Source organism: Gopherus flavomarginatus, chromosome 1 (genome assembly GCF_025201925.1).
Source record: "Gopherus flavomarginatus isolate rGopFla2 chromosome 1, rGopFla2.mat.asm, whole genome shotgun sequence".
In the NCBI taxonomy this organism is placed as follows: Eukaryota; Metazoa; Chordata; order Testudines; family Testudinidae; genus Gopherus; species Gopherus flavomarginatus.
In genome coordinates this window covers 113,587,737-113,606,008 of record NC_066617.1, presented here as the reverse complement: position 1 = coordinate 113,606,008, position 18,272 = coordinate 113,587,737, and the positions used below count along the sequence as shown (strand labels likewise).

The following is an 18,272-nucleotide window of genomic DNA, read 5'->3' as shown; positions in this document are numbered from 1 at the left end:
TGCTGCTATTTATATTGTCCTTTTTACTGTTGCCTGGAATGCTTAATAAACTATGATATTGTAACTAAAATTCAGGAGTGGGAATTGGGATTTCTTTGTATTATTCCTGGTTGCCAGTAAGAGGTTATGCTGGTCACTTAACTTTTCTGTGCTTGTTTCTGCACCTGTAAAATGGAGAAAATACTTATCTCCCTCGCAGGGATGTTGTGGTACATAAACCGTTAAATATTTGTAAAATATTTTGGACATGAAATAGCACTATATAAGTACACTTAAATACTAGTTAGATAAATTAGATTACTAGAAACAGCTTATGCCCAAATATAAGCTGGTTCTGGCAACCTATATGAATGGCTTATCTACACTGCTACCTTGATAGAACGCCACTCTATATAATGCAAATTGTGATATAACATGGTAAAGAAGTGCTCCCGGAGGGCGGGGCTGCACACTCCAGTGGATCAAAGCAAGTTCAATATAACACAGTTTCCCCTTTAATGCGGTAAGATTTTTTGGCTCCTAAGGACAGCGTTATATCGAGGTAGAGGTTTATATTCTTTTAAACTAGCATTTTTCTGACTCTTACATAAGCTTCAGGTAAACCATTTTACACTGGCAAAATCGCTTATTCACGAGTGTAATTTTATTTTAATTGAAAAGGAGAATCTAAAGAAGTTGCTGGAGGTGTATGAGATGTTGGGAGAAGAGGAAGATATTGTCAACCCCTCAAATGAGCTGATAAAAGAAGGACAGATCCTTAAACTTGCTGCTCGTAATACATCAGCCCAAGAACGATACCTTTTCTTAGTAAGTATCAAAACTTGTGTTTGTGTGAGTGATGTTAGGCTCCTTTCTAATTCCAAGGAGCTGCCTGAAAGCAAAGGTGAAGTCTTCTCTCCATTTAAGTCAATGGGGAAATTTTGCCATTAACTTCACCTGGAGCCAAGATTTTACCCACAATGTTTTCTGGAAAATGACAAACGTTTAGAACAGAATTAAACCAAGGTCCAGTAACATATCTGAGCAAATGTAGTATTAGTCTTTCATAGTTGCTACAGCTATCATGGAGGCTATTCATTTATATTGATGGAGTCTACTACTGTATTTGGGGTGCTTACATTTTTGGAATAAAAATATTTAAGATTCTATTCTAATTAGATATTATTAGAATACATTAGAATAGTATTTTATAGCAGTAGATTATTTAGCTAATCAAGTAGTCTGAACATGCATGTGCGTTACAGATATAGTAATTATTAGATGTCCTTCAAAATCCTTGAGTGTGATATGACCAAATGAGTCCCATGGCTTTGTCAGAACCTAGTACCCCTGGAAAGTTCATACCCTCTTTTCAATTGCTCTCGTTGCTTTACCTCATCACATTTCCCTTGGTTCACATACTCAGTTCTGTCTTTATTTTAGCACTGGTGGACTCCATCAGTGATTCTTCATTAATTCCCTTGTGGAATGTTTGATATAACTCACTGCTTCCAATATATTAAAATGACAAATTCAAGTCATGATTTGTCCCATTTTCTATATGAGCCACTGGCTGCTTCATGTTCTCTGGATAGTAAAGTACATATTTTCTGAGGGACAGACTTCTGCTCACCCAAGTTTCTAGCAGTGGAATAAATTTATTAAGAAAAGTCTCTGAACGGGGCTAGACATGATATTAAAATGAGGGACATAAAAAGTTCAGATGTGCCATATCTGTGATACACACTTCAGCTGATGTGAATGTGGCTTAGACCATCAAAAGAATCATAGAATCCTTCACCAGCCATTGTATGTAATCCATAATGATTCTTTTTTTGAGAGTCGTTTTCAAGTGTGCTCCAGAGATAAGCAAGCCCTAGTCAACAGGACTTCTGAAGCTGTAAGAAATATTAAAAAAGGCCTTAAATAATCTTAATGGGGTAGACTGTGCTTCTATGAAATATCATTTAAAAACATGAGTTTCTGGTTTTAATCATAAGAAAAAAATGTTAACCATTATAGATCTGAGTAGTATACTGCTCAATAGTATTCGTCACCATGCATTTTTGACAGGTTTCCATGCCCATTTTAGGGCTTATGTCCCACCTTCCCACCCCGTTTCCGTTGGCGCTGAAGTTTGGCGCCTTCGGCTATTTTGAAAAAGTGTGTATGTGTATGTGTTTGAATAGCGGAAGTGTTGTGTATGTTTGTGCTTGGGTACATGGAGAGAAAAACATTGAAAGAAGAGTGTGAGAAAGTTTAAAGATGAAAAAAGAAAGTTTGAGTAAGATTTAGAGAAAAAGGGAAAGAGGTTATTTGGATGTGATTGACTAAGGAAAGAGGCTGGTAAAGGCAGGTTATGAAAATAGAAAGAGTTTTGTTTTTAAAGGGTTAGTTAGTTTGAAAGAAGAGAGATTTTTAGTGAGTTTGAGTAAGGAGAGATGATGGTAAAGGCCTAGTTTGGTAGGCTATTAAAGAATAGAAAAATTTGAGATAAATGTAAAAGGTGAATTAAATATCAGGGTGTGTTAAGAAAAAAGTTAAATATTGAAAACTAGGTTTAAAAAGGGAAGTTACTAAGGCAGAGCCTGTTTGGTAAGCACAGGGTAAAAAAGTGAATAAAAATGCTTGAAACTATTCAGTGTCAGGGGTTAAAAGAAAGAACAGGGCAAGAAAAGGGAAAAGAGAGCCCCCTTTGCAAAGGGCAAAGTTAGACAGCAAATGGTGGAATCAGAAAGAGAGAGAGGGAGAAAATCAAGTTGGCACCAAAGTTTGGCACCATTGGCCATTTTGAAAAAAAAATTGTGTGTGTATGTGTTTAATAGGGGATATGTTGTATGTGTTTGTGCTTGGTTACATTGAGAGAAAAAGGTTGAAAGAAGAGAATGAGAGAGTTTAAAGACAAAAAAAAATTGTGTAAGGTTTAGAGAAAAAAGGAAAGAGAGGTTATTGGATGTGATTGAGTAAGGAGAGAGGCTGGTAAAGGTAGGTTGTTCTCAACCTTTTTCTCTCCATGTACCCAAGCACAAACATACACAACACTTCCCCTAGTCAAACACACACACACACTTTTTTTCAAAATGGCTGACGGCGCCACACTTTAGCACCAATGGAAACGGAGTGGGAAGGTGGGACATAAGCCCTAAAAGGGGCCTGGAAACCTGTCAAAAATGCATGGTGACGAATACTATCGAGTGGCATACGTTTACAAATACATGTTAAAGTTACATTAAGTTTTGCAAAGGGATAATGACTTGAAAAGACAAACCTAAAACACATCCCTTTTGTATGTGTTGTAATAAAAAAGAGCAGGCAGAAGCACCCTAGGCTTAAAACCCCAGGTTTTTAGTAACACGGTTTATAAACCTCTTATTTTGTAAACCACTGAATTAGAAAGAAGAAGATTGCTTCTTTTCCCGCTTTTTAACAAAGAGAGGTGAAAGGCTTGGAAAGGAATAAACACTTGAAAAGACAAGCCTACCTGAAGACCCATACCTTCATTTAGTCCCTTAGGCATAGGTATTTCAATAACATGCAAGTCCGCAGAAACAACCCAGGCTTAAAAACACAGAAAGCCTGTTTATAAAGGTTTTCCCCTAGGTTTTAGGCTAGCACTGGTCATTTTTTTAGTAAGGACAGCAGGCTTTTGCAGCAAAGCAGCTGTCGGCAAAAACAGCCTCTGTGAGTCAGTGGATCACAGAGAAGGAGTTTGCTGCTTTACCTGCTTTTTAAAAAACACATGTTAAAGTTACCAGCCTCTGCTTTGTAAGTAATTTTATTTATAAGGTAAAATAAAAAAGAAATTATCTTGGGGTTAAAGCCACAGCCAGCTAGTTTATAAAAGCAGCAAAGAATCCTGTGGCACCTTATAGACTAACAGACGTTTTGGAGCATGAGCTTTCGTGGGTGAATACCCACTTCGTCAGATGCACATCTGTAGTTTATAAAAGTAATTTGTTAACCAAGAGAGATAAAAGTTTTGTAAAGGCCTTGATAAACACTTGAAAAGACATGCCTAAATGAAGACACACAAAAGAGCAGACAGAAACACCTTAGGTTTAAACCCCAGGTTTTTAGTAACAGTCAGTTTGTATTCCTCTTATTTTGTAAACCAGTGGATTAGAGAGAAGAAGTTTGTTTCTTTACCTGCTTTTTAACAAAGAGGGGTGAAAGGCTTGTAAAGGAATAAACACTTGAAAAGACAAAGCAGCAAAGAGTCCTCTGGCACCTTATAGACTAACAGACGTATTGGAGCATAAACTTTCGTGGGTGAATACCCACTTCGTCGGATGCTGCTTTTACAGATCCAGAATAACACAGCTACCCCTCTGATACCTGAAAAGACAAGTCTATCTAAAGACACAGTCCTTTGGTATAGGTGTTTTAATAAATAAAGAGCATGCAGAAAGAACTCCAGGTTCTAAAAGTAATATATAGTGACAAAAAAGTTTTAGACTAACGTGGGTTATTTTTTAGTAAGCACAATTTGAAACAGCAGGCTTTTTTAGCAAAGCCATTGTTAGCAAAAACAGCGTCTGTGAGAGATAAGAAGGCTGCTTCTTCCTCAAACTTTTAACACATGCAAGTAAAAGTTACATTAAGTTTTGCAAAGGGATAATTACTTGAAAAGACAAACCTATATGAAGATACATCCCTTTATTTACAAGTATGTTGTAATAAAATAGATCAGGCAGAAACACCCCAGGTTTAAAACCCCAGGTCCTTAATAACAGCCAGTTTATATTCCACTTATTCTGTAAATCAGTGGATTAGAGAGAAGTTGTTTGTTTTTCCCCCACTTTTTAAAAAAGAGAGAGATGGAAGTCTTGTAAAGGTATAAACACTTGAAAAGACAAGCCTATAAAAGTAATGTATAGTGATAAAAAAGTTTTTCCCTAGGTTTTAGACTAACATGAGTTATTTTTGAGTAAAAACTGTGAAGCTGCAGCAGAGCCCTGCTCTGCTCTTATCTAAACAACCAGGACCCTGTAACTAAAGCTGAACAACATATACTATAAAACATTTTAAAATGCGTTTTTTAAAGTAATGTCTAAAGCCCTCTCTCTTTAACTTATTAAATAACACATGAAATAACAAACCTACTTGAAGCCCCAGAACTCCTCTTAAATCATATCATCTTCCGCTTTGGCTGTATCTTTTCATTTTCCCTCCCAAGGCCCTCTGCATTAGGACTTAATCATGACTCCTCTGATTTCAACAATGTCTCAGGTCTCTCGTCTACTGTTTCATATTATTTAATGCTGTACATCACCTAGGGTTACAGTTTGCATAAGTGTTTTATAAAAACAAAATATATTCTTTAGGGGCTTAGACAAGGTAATAATCAACAATATTGTAACTATTGCTTTGCAGTCCTTGCTACAATGTATCTTTTAGCTTGTTTTTGTTAATATTTCTGATAGGCCGTAAGATGGGGGAGATAATATGTCATGAAGTGGGAACGGGCTTTCAACTAATAAACGCTTGCCCATGCTAAAGCATAACAACTTACACAGACAGGCTGCCTACAAAACTGTTTCACTAAAAGAGTTATCAACATGCTCCCAAAACTCAGGAAGCTTTCTTACACCCATGGCCTGATCTCTGTGGCTCTGGCTTTTGTTAAAAAAATTCTTTGTCCTTGGTTTAGATTTTAAAAAAGATTTAAAAAAAAAAAAGGGGGAGGAAGGCTAGGGAGAGAAGTGTGTGTGTGTGTGTGTGTGTGTGTGTGTGTGTGGAGAGAGCAGGGGTGAGGAAGGCTCCATATCTCTGGTTTAAAACAAAAAAAATGCTAACTTTTTTATATAAGCTATTTTTTCTTTGCTTTCTAAAGTTTGGATTTATACAAAAAACACATATTGGATTTTTTTTTTATTAAAACACATATGTAAACTCCCTTCAATTGCCAGTTTTCATATTCTTACCCAGTTGTTGTTTTGGTACTTTAAAAACACTCTTTTAAAAAGAACAGGCTAGTATTTTAAGCCTTTTTAGTTCACTAAACTTCTACAAAATATCTCTAAGGGTATGTCTACATATGGGATTATTCTGATTTTACATAAACCGGTTTTGTAAAACAGATTGTATAAAGTCGAGTGCACACAGCCACACTAAGCACATTAATTCGGTGGTGCATGGTCCGAGGCTAGCATCGATTTCTGGAGCATTGCACTGTGGGTAGCTATCCCGTAGCTATCCCATAGTTCCTGCAGTCTCCTCCACCCATTGGAATTCTGGGTTGAGACTCCAATGCATGATGGTGCAAAAACAATGTCGCAGGTGATTCTGGGTAAATGTCGTCACTCATTCCTTCCTCCATGAAAGCAACGGCAAACAATCATTTTGCGCCCTTTTTCCCTGGATTGCCCTGGGAGACACCATAGCATGGCAACCATGGAGCCTGTTCAGCTTTTTTTTTACTGTCACCATATGTCTACTGGATGTTGCGAACAGACACGGTACTGCAGTGCAACACAGCAGCCTTCATTTGCCTTTGCAAGACAGCAGAGACGTTTATCAGTTGTTCTGTACTGTCTGCCATGCCATTGTAAATTGGCAATGAGATGACGGTTATCAGTCATTCTGTACCGTCTGCTGCTGTCATGGGTGCCCCTGGTTGAGGTCGGCCGGGGGCGCAAAGACAAAAATGGGAATGACTTCCCAAGTCAATCCCTCCTTTATGGTATCTAAAAATAGAATCAGTCCCGCCTAGAATATTGTGCAAGTGTACTACAGAACTAGTGTACCAGATAACCAGAGAGCACAGCCACTCTGTCTCAGATCCCACAGAAATGATGAGCTACATGCCTTTCTAGGGAGTGTCCCTGCAACAACCCCACCCGTTGCTTCCCTCCTCCCCCAACCCTCCTGGGCTACCATTGCAGTGTCCTCCGATTTGTGTGATGAAGTAATAAAGAATGCAGGAATAAGAAACACTGACTTTTTAGCGAGATAAAATTAGGGGGAGGAAGCCTCCAGCTGCTATGATAGTCCAGGCAGGACATTAAACGGTGCGGGGGAGAGGAGCCCAGCATCCCGCTGCTATCATAGTCCAGGCAGTACAGAATCTTTTCTTTACACATGAAAAGGAGCAGGCTGATGGAGGTCAGCCCCCAGTTGCTATAATGAAGATGGTTACCAGCCATTCTGAACCATCTACTGGGAATGACCGGGAGTCATTCCTATTTTTACCCAGGCGCCCCCAGCCGACCTCACCTGAGGCCAGCCAGGAGCACTCACGGGATGATGGCAGGGACGACTATCAGTCCTTTTCTGCGGTACCATCTGCCGCCGGGGAAGGGAAGGGAGAGGATGCTGCTGTTCACTGCCGCTGCACCATGTCTACCAGCAGCATGCAGTAGACATACGGTGACATTGAAAAAAATCAAGAAATGATTTTTTTCCCTTTTCTTTCACAGAGGGGGAGGAGGGTAAATTAACGAGCTATACTCTGAATCATCCCGGACAATGTGTTTGACCCTAAAGGCATTGGGAGCTCAGCCAAGAATGAAAATACTTTTTGGAGACTGCTGGGGACTGTGGGATAGCTGGAGTCCTCAATACCCCCTTCCTCCCTCCGTGAGCGTCCATTTGATTCTTTGGCTTTCCGTTACGCTTGTCACGCAGCACTGTGCTGTGGACTCTGTATCATAGCCTGGAGATTTTTTTTAAATGCTTTCTCATTTCATCTTCTGTAATGGAGCTCTGATAGAACAGATTTGTCTCCCCATACAGCGGTCAGATCCAGTATCTCCCGCACGGTCCATGCTGGAGCTCTTTTTGGATTTGGGACTGCATCGCCACCTGTGCTGATCAGAGCTCCACGCTGGGCAAACAGGAAATGAAATTCAAAAGTTGCGGGGCTTCTCCTGTCTACCTGGCCACTGCATCCGAGTTCAGATTGCTGTCCAGAGCGGTCACAATGGTGCACTGTGGGATACCACCCGGAGGCCAATACCGTCGATATGAGGCCACACTAACCCTAATCTGATATGGTAATACCGATTTCAGCGCTACTCTCATCGGGGAGGAGTACAGAAATCGGTTTTAAGAGCCCTTTATATCGATATAAAGGGCCTCATTGTGTGGACGGGTGCAGCGTTAAATCGGTTTAACTCTGCTAAAATCGGTTTAAATGCGTAGTGTAGACCAGGCCTAAGAGGTGCCTTGTTTTGTTACAGCTCTTTTTAAAACTTTTTAAAAAACACATAATGCTTCAAATATATGGGGAGGAAAATAAACTTCTCTCTAATCCATAGGATTACAAAATAAGGGGGATATAAACTAGCTGTTACTAAGGTTCTGTGGTTTTCACTCTGGCGTGTTTTCTGCATGCTCTCTTTTTTTAATTGAAACACGCATGTAAAAATGTTAAATAAAGGGCCCTGTCTTCATATAGGCTTGTATTTTAAAGTGTTTATTCCTTTACAAAGCTTAATATAACTTTCACTTGTATTTGTTAAAAAGCAGGCAAAGAAGCAGCAGCTTTATCTCTGATCTACTGGCTTACAGAGGCTGTTTTTGCTGACAGCTGCTTTGCTGCAAAAGCCTTCTGTCCTTACTAAAAAAAAGACTAGTGCTAGCCTAAACCTAGGGAAAAACTTTTATGAACAGGCTTTCTGTGTTTTTAAGCTTGGGTTGTTTCTGCGGACTTGCATGTTATTGAAACACCTATGCCTAAGGGGCTAAATGAAGGTATGGGTCTTCAGGTAGGCTTATCTTTTCAAATCTTTATTCCTTTCTGAGCCTTTCACCTCTCTTTGTTAAAAAGTGGGGAAAAAAACAAACTTCTTTTCTCTAATCCAATGGGTAACAAAATAAGGGGTATATAAACTGTCTGTTACTAAAAATCTGGGATTTTAAACCTGGGGTGTTTCTGCCTGCTCTTTTTTATTGAAACACCCCTGTAAATAAAGGACTGTGTCTTCATTTAGGCATGTATTTTCAAGTGTTTATTCCCTTAAAAGCCTATCACCCCTCTTTGTTAAAAAGGGGGGAGAAGAAGCAATCTTCTTCTCTCTAATCCACTGGTTTACAAAATAAGGGGAATATAAACTGTTTGTCACTAAAAACCTGGGGTTTTAAACCTAGGGTGCTTCTGCATAATTTTTTATTAGAGCACATACAAAAGGGATGTGTTGTGTTGGGTTTGTCTTTTCAAGTCATTATAAAGCAAAGCTTTCTTCCTTTGCAAAACTTAATGTAACTTTAACTTATGTTTGTTAAAAAGTTTGGGAAAGAAGTCTCCTTCTTATCTCTGATCCACTGACTCTCAGAGGCTGCTTTGCTAACAGGCACTTTGCTGCAGCTTCACATTGTTTTTGATAATGAAAAAATAACCCCTGTTAGTTTAAAACCTAGGGGAAAACTTTAAAAAAATTTGTTACTAAAAGCTTATGGTTTTAACTTTTATAAAAATCCCTCTGCCTGTTCTTTTTCATTGAAACACTTATGCCAAGGGGGTTAAATAAAGAAATGTGTCTTCATTTAGGCATGTCTTTTCAAGTGTTTATTCCCTTAAAAGCCTTAATATAACTTTCACCTCTATTTGTTAAAAAGTGGGGGAAGAAGCAATCTTCTTCCTTCTAATTCAATGGTTTACAAAATAAGGGGTTTATAAACTGTCTGTTACTAAAAACCTGAGGTTTTAAACCTGGGGTGTTTCTGCCTGCTCCTTTTTTTATTACAACACATACAAAAGGGATGTGTCTTAGGTTTGTCATTATACCTTTGCAAAACTTAATATAACTTTAACATGTGTTTGTTAAAAAGCAGGTAAAGAAGCAAACTCCTTCTCTGTGATCCACTGACTCTCAGAGGCTGCTTTGCTAACAGGAGCTTTGCTGCAAAAGCCTGTTTCACATTGTGCTTACTAAAAAATAACCCGTCAGTCTAAAACCTAGGGGAAAACTTTTAAAATTTGCTTGTTACTAAAAGCTTTGGTTTTAACTTTTCTAAAAATTCCTCTGTAAAAGGGCTACATGGTGAAAAAAATATTGGAGGTCTGTTTCTTTAGATAAGAATAAAACAGTTAAAAGGGAGGGAGGAGGGGAGAGGGGAAAGAAGGGATTTGGCTCTTGTTTAAAATCTTGGGACTCTAGGATTGGTTCAGGAAAACGAATTCTATGACGCTGCTGTAAAACAACCTCTAATTGGGTTGATCCAAAGGTGGTGGTGATAAGTCTGAGAGGGTCTGAACCAAGGACAGAAACACTTAATTCTCTCTCTCTGACTCAACCATGTGCTGTCTCTCTTTGTCCTTTGCAAAGGGATTCTCTTTTCCCGTTTCTTGCCCTATTCTTCCTTTTAACCTCTTTTTCTTAACCTACCCTGATACGGAATACTTTTCTATTCACTTTTTTATCATGTGCTTACTAAACAGACTCTCCCTGCTTCTCTCTCTCTCTTTCTGATTCCACCATGTGCTCTCTATCTTTGCTCTTTGCAAAGAGGGCTCTTTTCTTTTTTCTTGTCCTGTTCTTTCTTTTAACCTCTCTTTCTTTTCTTAACTTTACACTGGTATTGAATAGTTGAAATTCTTTTTTATTCATTTTTTTACCCTGTGCTTACCAAACAGGCTCTGCCTTAGTAAATTCCCTTTTTAAACATAGTTTTCAATATTATTTAACTCTTTTCTTAAACTAACCCTTTAAAAACAAATATTTCCTTTTTTCTTTAAGTTCTATCTTTCTGTTCTTGAATAACCTGCCTTTACCAGCCTCTTTCCTTACTCAATTACATCCAATAACCTTTCTTTCCTTTTTCTCTAAACCTTATGCAAAATTTCATTTTCATCTTTAAACTCTCTCTCCTTTCAAGCCTTTTCTCTCCATGTAACCAAGCACAAGCACACACACAACACGTCCCTTATTAAAACACACACATAATTTTTTTCAAAATGGCTGACAGCACCAAAGTTGGTGCCAATCTCATTTTTCTCTCTCTCTCTTTTTGTTCCACCATGTGCTCTCTATCTTTGCTCTTTGCGAAGAGGGCTCTTTTCTTTTTTCTTGTCCTGTTCTTTCTTTTAACCTCTTTCTTTTCTTAACTTTACACTGGTATTGAATAGTTGAAATTCTTTTTTATTCACTTTTTTACCATGTGCTTACCAAACAGGCTCTGCCTTAGTAAATTCCCTTTTTAACCCTAGTTTTTAATGTTTTTAAAAGCTTTTTTCTTAACCCATCCTGATAGTTAATACACCTTTTACATTTATCTCAAAATTTTCTATTCTTTAATAGCCTACCAAACTAAGTCTTTACTATCATCTCTCCTTACTCAAACTCACTAAAAATCTCTCTTCTTTCAAACTAACTAACCCTTTAAAAACAAAAATCTTTCTATTCTTTCATAACCTGCCTTTACCAGCCTCTCTCCTTACTCAATCACATCCAAATAACCTTTCTTTCCTTTTTTTCTCTAAACCTTATGCAGTTTTTTTCAGCTTTAAACTGACTCTTCTTTCAACCTTTTTCTCTCAACGTAACCAAGCACAAACATACACAACACTTCCCCTAGTCAAACACACACACTCTCTCACACACACACACACACACACACACACACACACACACACACTATTTCAAAATGGCTGACGGTGCCACACTTCGGTGCCAACGAAAAAAGGGGTGGGAAGGCGGGACATAAGCCCTAAAATGGGCCTGGAAATCTGTCAAAAATGCATGGTGATGAATACTATTGAGCAGTATACTACTGATCTGATTTAAATCTTCATAAGCACAAATGCATGGCAGTGGATGCCTCCCTGAGCTGAAATTCTAGGCTGTTAAAAATGATTATTTAAAAGCTACAAATAATAAATGATACTAATGATACCTAACTTTTGTATAGTGCTTTTCTTCAGTAGAAATCATAGCACTTTACAAAAAAGATCAATGTCATCAGTATGTCCACTTTGGCCTCATAATTTTTCCCTTCCTTTTGTGGGTTTACGTAGTCTCACCATAACTTTGATTTTAAAAAAAAGATACTGTGAAGAAAAGACAGAAATCTACCATTTGACATCATAGATGGGAAATTCCTTCAATTTGCTGCTCTTCTAGAATAAAGATTTTAAGAAAAATCTATTTACCCAGTTTTCAGCGTATTGAAATCAGCATGGAAAATTCTCAACAAAAGGCTTAGTGTTGCTAAACATCACATAATTATAAACATTATGAAAATTACTGCACATATGCAGTAGCTGGTTTTTAAATGTATCAATAGTTGGCTTTTAATTTTATTTCTAATTCCTATCCATATTATCAGTTCTTTCCATTTTGATTTTGTCTGAAATTAACAAGCCTAACCACGCTCTCCTTCATGTTGTTTTTGTAAGGTGATAGTGCAATTCATCTCTTAATATATTGTACTTGACTTTCTTTGTTATTGATGTATGCTTTTTCTTTTCTTTTTTTAATAGTTCAACAACATGTTGCTGTATTGTGTACCCAAATTCAGTTTGGTGGGATCAAAGTACTCAGTACGAACAAGAGTTGGTATTGATGGTATGAAGATTATAGAAACACACAATGAAGAATATCCATGCACCTTCCAGGTGTCTGGAAAAGAGCGAACACTGGAGTTGCAGGCCAGGTAGGAGACATTGGTTTACTTTTGAAGCATTAAAAATATATCAAAATAGAGGAGAATTGTGGGACTGGTTGATTTGGAGAACTGGTAAGGTGATATGGAGCCTTCTGTTTGTAAATCATTAGTTTAAAAATGGGCCCAGCTTGGTGGACTTTGAAATTGTCCTCACTGCTGTTTGGCCTTTTTGAATGAATTGGTGCCCTAGTTCTGTTTTAGTGGGTAAGTTTCCTCTTTTCAGAAATGACTGCCACATTTAGCCTTTATTGACAGCCTCTGCAGAAAGACCAAGGATTAAACAGGCATGCAGAACTGACCTTTCATCCTGAACAGTGATGATTGCAGTTCATGATAGAAGCATACTGTCAAGCACTGTAGCAAAGTTCTTGTGGTCTTTTTTGTGCATGTTGTATATGTTCTGTGAATAAACAAAGGCTTCATTGTAATCTGCCTACTTAGCTTTATGGAAAAATCCTCTATAATTTAATAGGAATTATAATGATGTTCTCTCTAAAAATGTAACAGATCTATATAAATTATCTTTAAAAGCTTTAAAATGTAATTGAAAATTATAATCTTGATACAGATTTTTAACTATTCAATATAATTCAATGGCAGGGATACAATTGTCAATTATATAGGATGATTCAAAACCCATAGAAAAGTTATTTGTATTAAATTGTATTAGGACTCTTCCATAAAGGTAAATTTGTCTTTAATGTTTTAATTCAATAATAGATTATTTTTATTACATATCATACTGGTTGGAAATTGTTGTGTGGTGGCAGAAGTAACACCATACAACATATCCACTGTATTCTACCTGGAGACCGATGCATTTCACATGTGAAAAGCATTTTGTGATTGTGAACAAAATGCAGGTATCAACTATTTTTATTTTGTTCAACTTCGAGTTATTAGTACTTTCATTAGCACTAAATTTATTTAGTTTAAAGGGAAAGTTTGTCTAGCTTTTGAGAACATTTTAGGATGTATTTCATAAAGATCATTCAAAATTGTCAAGTAATATGTACAAAAATGCCGTCCTAAAAGTAGATTAGTGAGACTAAAATAATCTTAGTTGATGCATACTTTATTCTTAATGTATACTATGCATAAATCTCATCCTATAAATTTGTCCAAGCTCTGATGAAATGTTTAGTTTGCCCCAGGAATTCCCTTTTCCAGATAATTTTATATATTTATTTTCAGATTACTGCTTGAGTGCATTTTAGTGTTTCAGTCACTTTTTTAAAATTGATATTAGATCACTTCCCACATGGAGTGATTGCTTGTCTGATATGGGGATTACATACTACTTTTAAAAGTTAGTTGAATTGTTGGATTAGGGAGAATTATTTTGTTTAGTTAGAAGATTCATTTTTCCAATATTTACAAATGGTAAAGAATGAGGAACAGGACTCTGTCCTTCTATTTTAGGATTCTAGTTTTATTGCTAGTTGCAGTAATATTACAAAATATATAAGTCTCACTGGAGACATACCCATGTATGGTGGGAATGTGATCTCACCTGCACATCCCATCCAACAGTAGGAAAAATCAAAATGGAGGTAGAGGTGTGTATGTGCGAGGGGTGGGCGGGGAGAGAGAGAATTCTTTGTATGCACCTTACTTCACCAAAGTGAGTGGAGGAAGTATTAAATGAGTAGCAGAAAAAAAAATACTGTGGTGCTATTGTAACATTGACAGACCCCAGTGGTTGGCGAGCAGGATTGAATTTGGGACCTCTGGAATTTAGAGCATGAGCCTCTACCACATAAGCTAAAATCCAACTGACTGTTAGCCAAGGCTGTAGAGCAGACTCATTTTATCTCTCTCTTTAAGTGGTCTCGGTGCCACTAGATGGGACAGAACACCACACCCAGAAGGTGTGTGGGTTACACCATTTCAAGTCTTTTTTTCATGATTCAAAATTCATGGGAAATTAGGTTTGTATTTACTCCATCACTAGATTACAGTAGTGCTTTTCCTTGGGATACAAGGCATATTTTCATAGGATTTGAATTTAGAAGCCTTACTGAGATGCTTTGAAAACAATTAATGTACAAGACACTGGGTGGAAAATGCTTAGCTCTGTCATCCTCTATAGATCTTCTACCCCAGTCAATAAAAGGAAACACATGGATGCTTGGTTTATAGTGTTAAAACAAAACTTTTCTTTGTTTCTGTTAGATAGTATCACCCTATTATGTCAACTCTTTTTTTATTTCTGCTCTCATTTACTTTAACTTTAATTTGAGGAAGAATGCTGCAGGGAAAAGTTGATATACTGATGCAGTTTCTCCCATTTTGGTTCATTTACAGCTATCTTAAATTCACACTGAAATTTGTGTGCTGTTTCTTTTATACACTGTGCTTTAAGAAAGCTTAATGCTGAAAATGCCATTCTTATAGGTCTTTAAAGAGTGCATTTAAGATGATCTTTCGAGTAGAACTTAATTCTAGTCTATTAAATTTACCAAGCTTCAAACCACGATTCTGATTCATTTTTAACTAGACACTTTCAGGAGCTCTACTGTTTTTATAAATGTTGGAATCATTTCAAAGTCTCTGCTTCTTTTGTAAGTTACAGCTTCATTCACCAACTACCATGAGCTAATGTTTCCTAAGCTAGTTTTATACTAATATGTCAATGTTTGTTTTAGTTCTGAACAAGATAAGGAAGAATGGATAAAGGTAAACACATCTATATTTTGACTTACTTTAAAAAAAAACCAAAACTTTATTTTTGGGCTGTGCCTGTGATATTTAAGTTGAAATATTAACTTCTGATGTAATCAAATGCTGATCATAATTAATTCACATTTCTGGTAGTTTTGTTGTTGGTCATTAAATAGTTTAAATTCAAAGAGTCTATTAAATATTGTATGTTTGTGACCTTTATCCATTGTATTTCTAATAGGCTCTTCAGAATACCATAGAAGTTTTTCAGCAGAGGAATGAAACCTTCAGAAACGCCATTGCAAAAGAATATGAGGACATGCCCATTGAAGTTTCTGTAAGTCGGGTTACTGTAGCTTTGTACAACTAGTGCCCTTTTTGTCCTTTTCCTGTTACAAATGCCATATTGCTGGAGGGTGTCAGAAGCTGCATATTCAGGCTTAAGATTCTTATAGAAATGGAATTACAAAGTAATCATTTTGCTGGTCAACCATTTCCCTTTATGAGCCAGACCATGCCTCATAAACAATCCTGTTCTTTCTAAAATGAATGATGGAGTGTCCTTTCAGCAATGTGTTACAATCTTTGACTGGAATCTTTGTTAGCTATCTCTCACATAAATTTCAAAACATAGCTTGAGCTGTGCTTTGCCATTTCCTTTCCAGAGGAAGAGAATAATTATTTTCTCTACTAAAAATACTGCACAATTGTCCTTCTTTTCCCTCTTCAGAAGGCTGAGCTTGGGAAGAGAGCACCAAGATGGATCCGAGACAATGAAGTAACAATGTGCATGAAATGCAAGGAGCCCTTCAATGCACTGACAAGGAGACGGCATCATTGTCGAGCATGTGGACATGTAAGTGGAAATCCACATCTGCTAGCTGGGTGACCAGACGCTAGAACAGATCTAAACAGTTGTTTAGAGTCCCCATCTGGTGGCTGATTGTTCATGTTACTGCAGCAGAGACTTCAGCTGTGACTTTTGTGGTTCGTAAGAAGCAGCTCTATTAGGTGAACCCAGAAAAGGAGCAAAAGCTGGTCAAAATATATTTTCAGTTGTTCTCAGCAGAGCTAGGTATCTAAATGTGTAAGATAGGCAAAATGCCAGAAATATCAGTCTAGATCATATCAACTCTGACCTATTCACTCACCTTTGGATGCACTATAAATAGAGCAAAACTACCGTGCTTCTTCCCTTCTCTCCCAGTAAGTTATTTCTTTCTTCACTAAGTGATGGTGCAACCTCTGATTTTAATCTTAGTCTCAGAGGTCATCCTGGGTGATTTTGCTTGATGTACATTTTCATGCCTTTACTGCATTCATAGCATTGCTTTTGTGCTTTGCACTATGCTTCAGGCATTGTCATTAGCTCTTTCTTGTTAGCACTAACTCTTTTAGGAGTTTTTGGATTGCTTCCTCCAGCTTAGAGGTGCCCAGTTAAATTTATGATAATTCCTTTTCCTTCTGCATGGTTGGTGCAGGAAATTCTTAACTGATTTCGTTTTGTATTATCTCTAATGCATGTCCTTCCATTTCATTTTAAAATGTTGTTTCATGGGGATATAAATATATTTTTAAAGGCTAATTTGGGTTAATGGCAGAAGTCTTTTCTAGAAATGATAGTTAATATTGCTCACTTAATTTTCATTAGGGGTTTTGGTTGAAAACCTTGTGATCTAAATTGGGTTGGGCTCAACGAAAAACATTTGTCTTGGTGGTGTAACAGAGTGCAGAGTACATAGTACTGCTTATGTACTATTCCAGTTAGCTACTACAACAACCATTTTAAAAAGTTATTTTGACTCTCTCTTCCTTTTCACGCTTTCATTTTTCACGCTGGGCTTCTTTTTCTCCTCAGAGGAGTATTTTCTGCTGAAAAATATTTACAATAAAAGACCTTCCTCCTACACCTTTTAGGAGTCTAGCTTTCTTGTTTTAGTCTATTTAAAAGAAAATTTCACTGTCAGGATACAACATGGAACTGTTTCAGTTGTTCCTCCCTTGGGGGGGGGTGTGTGTCTGTCGTTGTTTTGTAACTAACTATGAAGCTGTATGCTTAGATTTTATAACAAAGTTAAGACATTGGTTTCTGACAAAAGCAACAATTTCTTTTACAAAAAAAAACAACACAGTATCATTTTATATGTATTGGAGTGTATGGAGCAGTGGTTCTCAATCCACGGTCAAATCAGCATGCAGCTATGACCCATGCATGTGACATCTTCAGGGCAATACAGGTAGTGTATATATTCTGTGGATGTGGCCCACACAACAGAGAGAGCGGCATATGCAGCCCACAATGGTAAATAGGTTGAGAACCACTAGTATAGAGAGTGAAATAGTAAGCAAACCTCTTGCATATTTCTCGCAGACAAAGGACCATAAGGCTAAACTGAGTGGGAGAGGTTTGTTCAGGAGAATTTATCTTACACTGAAGTGGTCCTTAATATTGACGTTAAGATATAAATTTGAAAGCTCTATTTGACCTCAGTGAGATTTGAACATGTGCTTAAGGTTAAGCTTATTGTGTAAGCATCTATCCCGAATGTGGGTGATTTCCTGAATCAGGATCTAAATTGTAGAACATTTAAAAGAATCCTAGTACTCATTTTATTCAGTCCAGCAATTTGAAAGATAAAAAGCACTCACTTATTCAAGAAATAGTGAAATATAGTTAAAAATTAAGTTTTTCTTTTAAATTACAATTGGTATGATAGCACTGCCAGTGTCAGAAAACAGCACTTACACATCACTTGATCTGCATTTTAGTAGGTTTTAAAGTGATCATTTGATTTTTCTGACAATTTGCTTGCTTAATTTTGCTTTATTTCTTTTTCCTAAGGTGGTTTGCTGGAAATGTTCTGATTATAAAGCTCAACTTGAATATGATGGCAATAAATTGAACAAAGTTTGTAAGGACTGCTATCAGATTATAAGGGGTTGCACAGATAGTGAAGAAAAGAAAAAGAAAGGCATCTTGGAGGTATGAGGTTTAAAAAAATGAAATACTTGAATCTGTAAAA

General features: G+C 37.1%; 1 protein-coding gene across 7 annotated transcripts in view; it reads left to right on the top strand.

The window, feature by feature from the left end:
• The window catches only part of FGD4 (FYVE, RhoGEF and PH domain containing 4), a 217,671-nt gene that overhangs the window by 190,408 nt on the left and 8,991 nt on the right, over nucleotides 1-18,272 (top strand). For all 7 annotated transcript variants that reach the window (XM_050918294.1, XM_050918313.1, XM_050918332.1 and 4 more), the window contains 6 exons: nucleotides 661-807; nucleotides 12,401-12,573; nucleotides 15,234-15,264; nucleotides 15,491-15,586; nucleotides 15,980-16,105; nucleotides 18,092-18,232. In XM_050918294.1, the coding sequence (XP_050774251.1) occupies nucleotides 661-807; nucleotides 12,401-12,573; nucleotides 15,234-15,264; nucleotides 15,491-15,586; nucleotides 15,980-16,105; nucleotides 18,092-18,232 (714 nt within the window). The remainder of the gene's footprint in view (nucleotides 1-660; nucleotides 808-12,400; nucleotides 12,574-15,233; nucleotides 15,265-15,490; nucleotides 15,587-15,979; nucleotides 16,106-18,091; nucleotides 18,233-18,272) is intronic.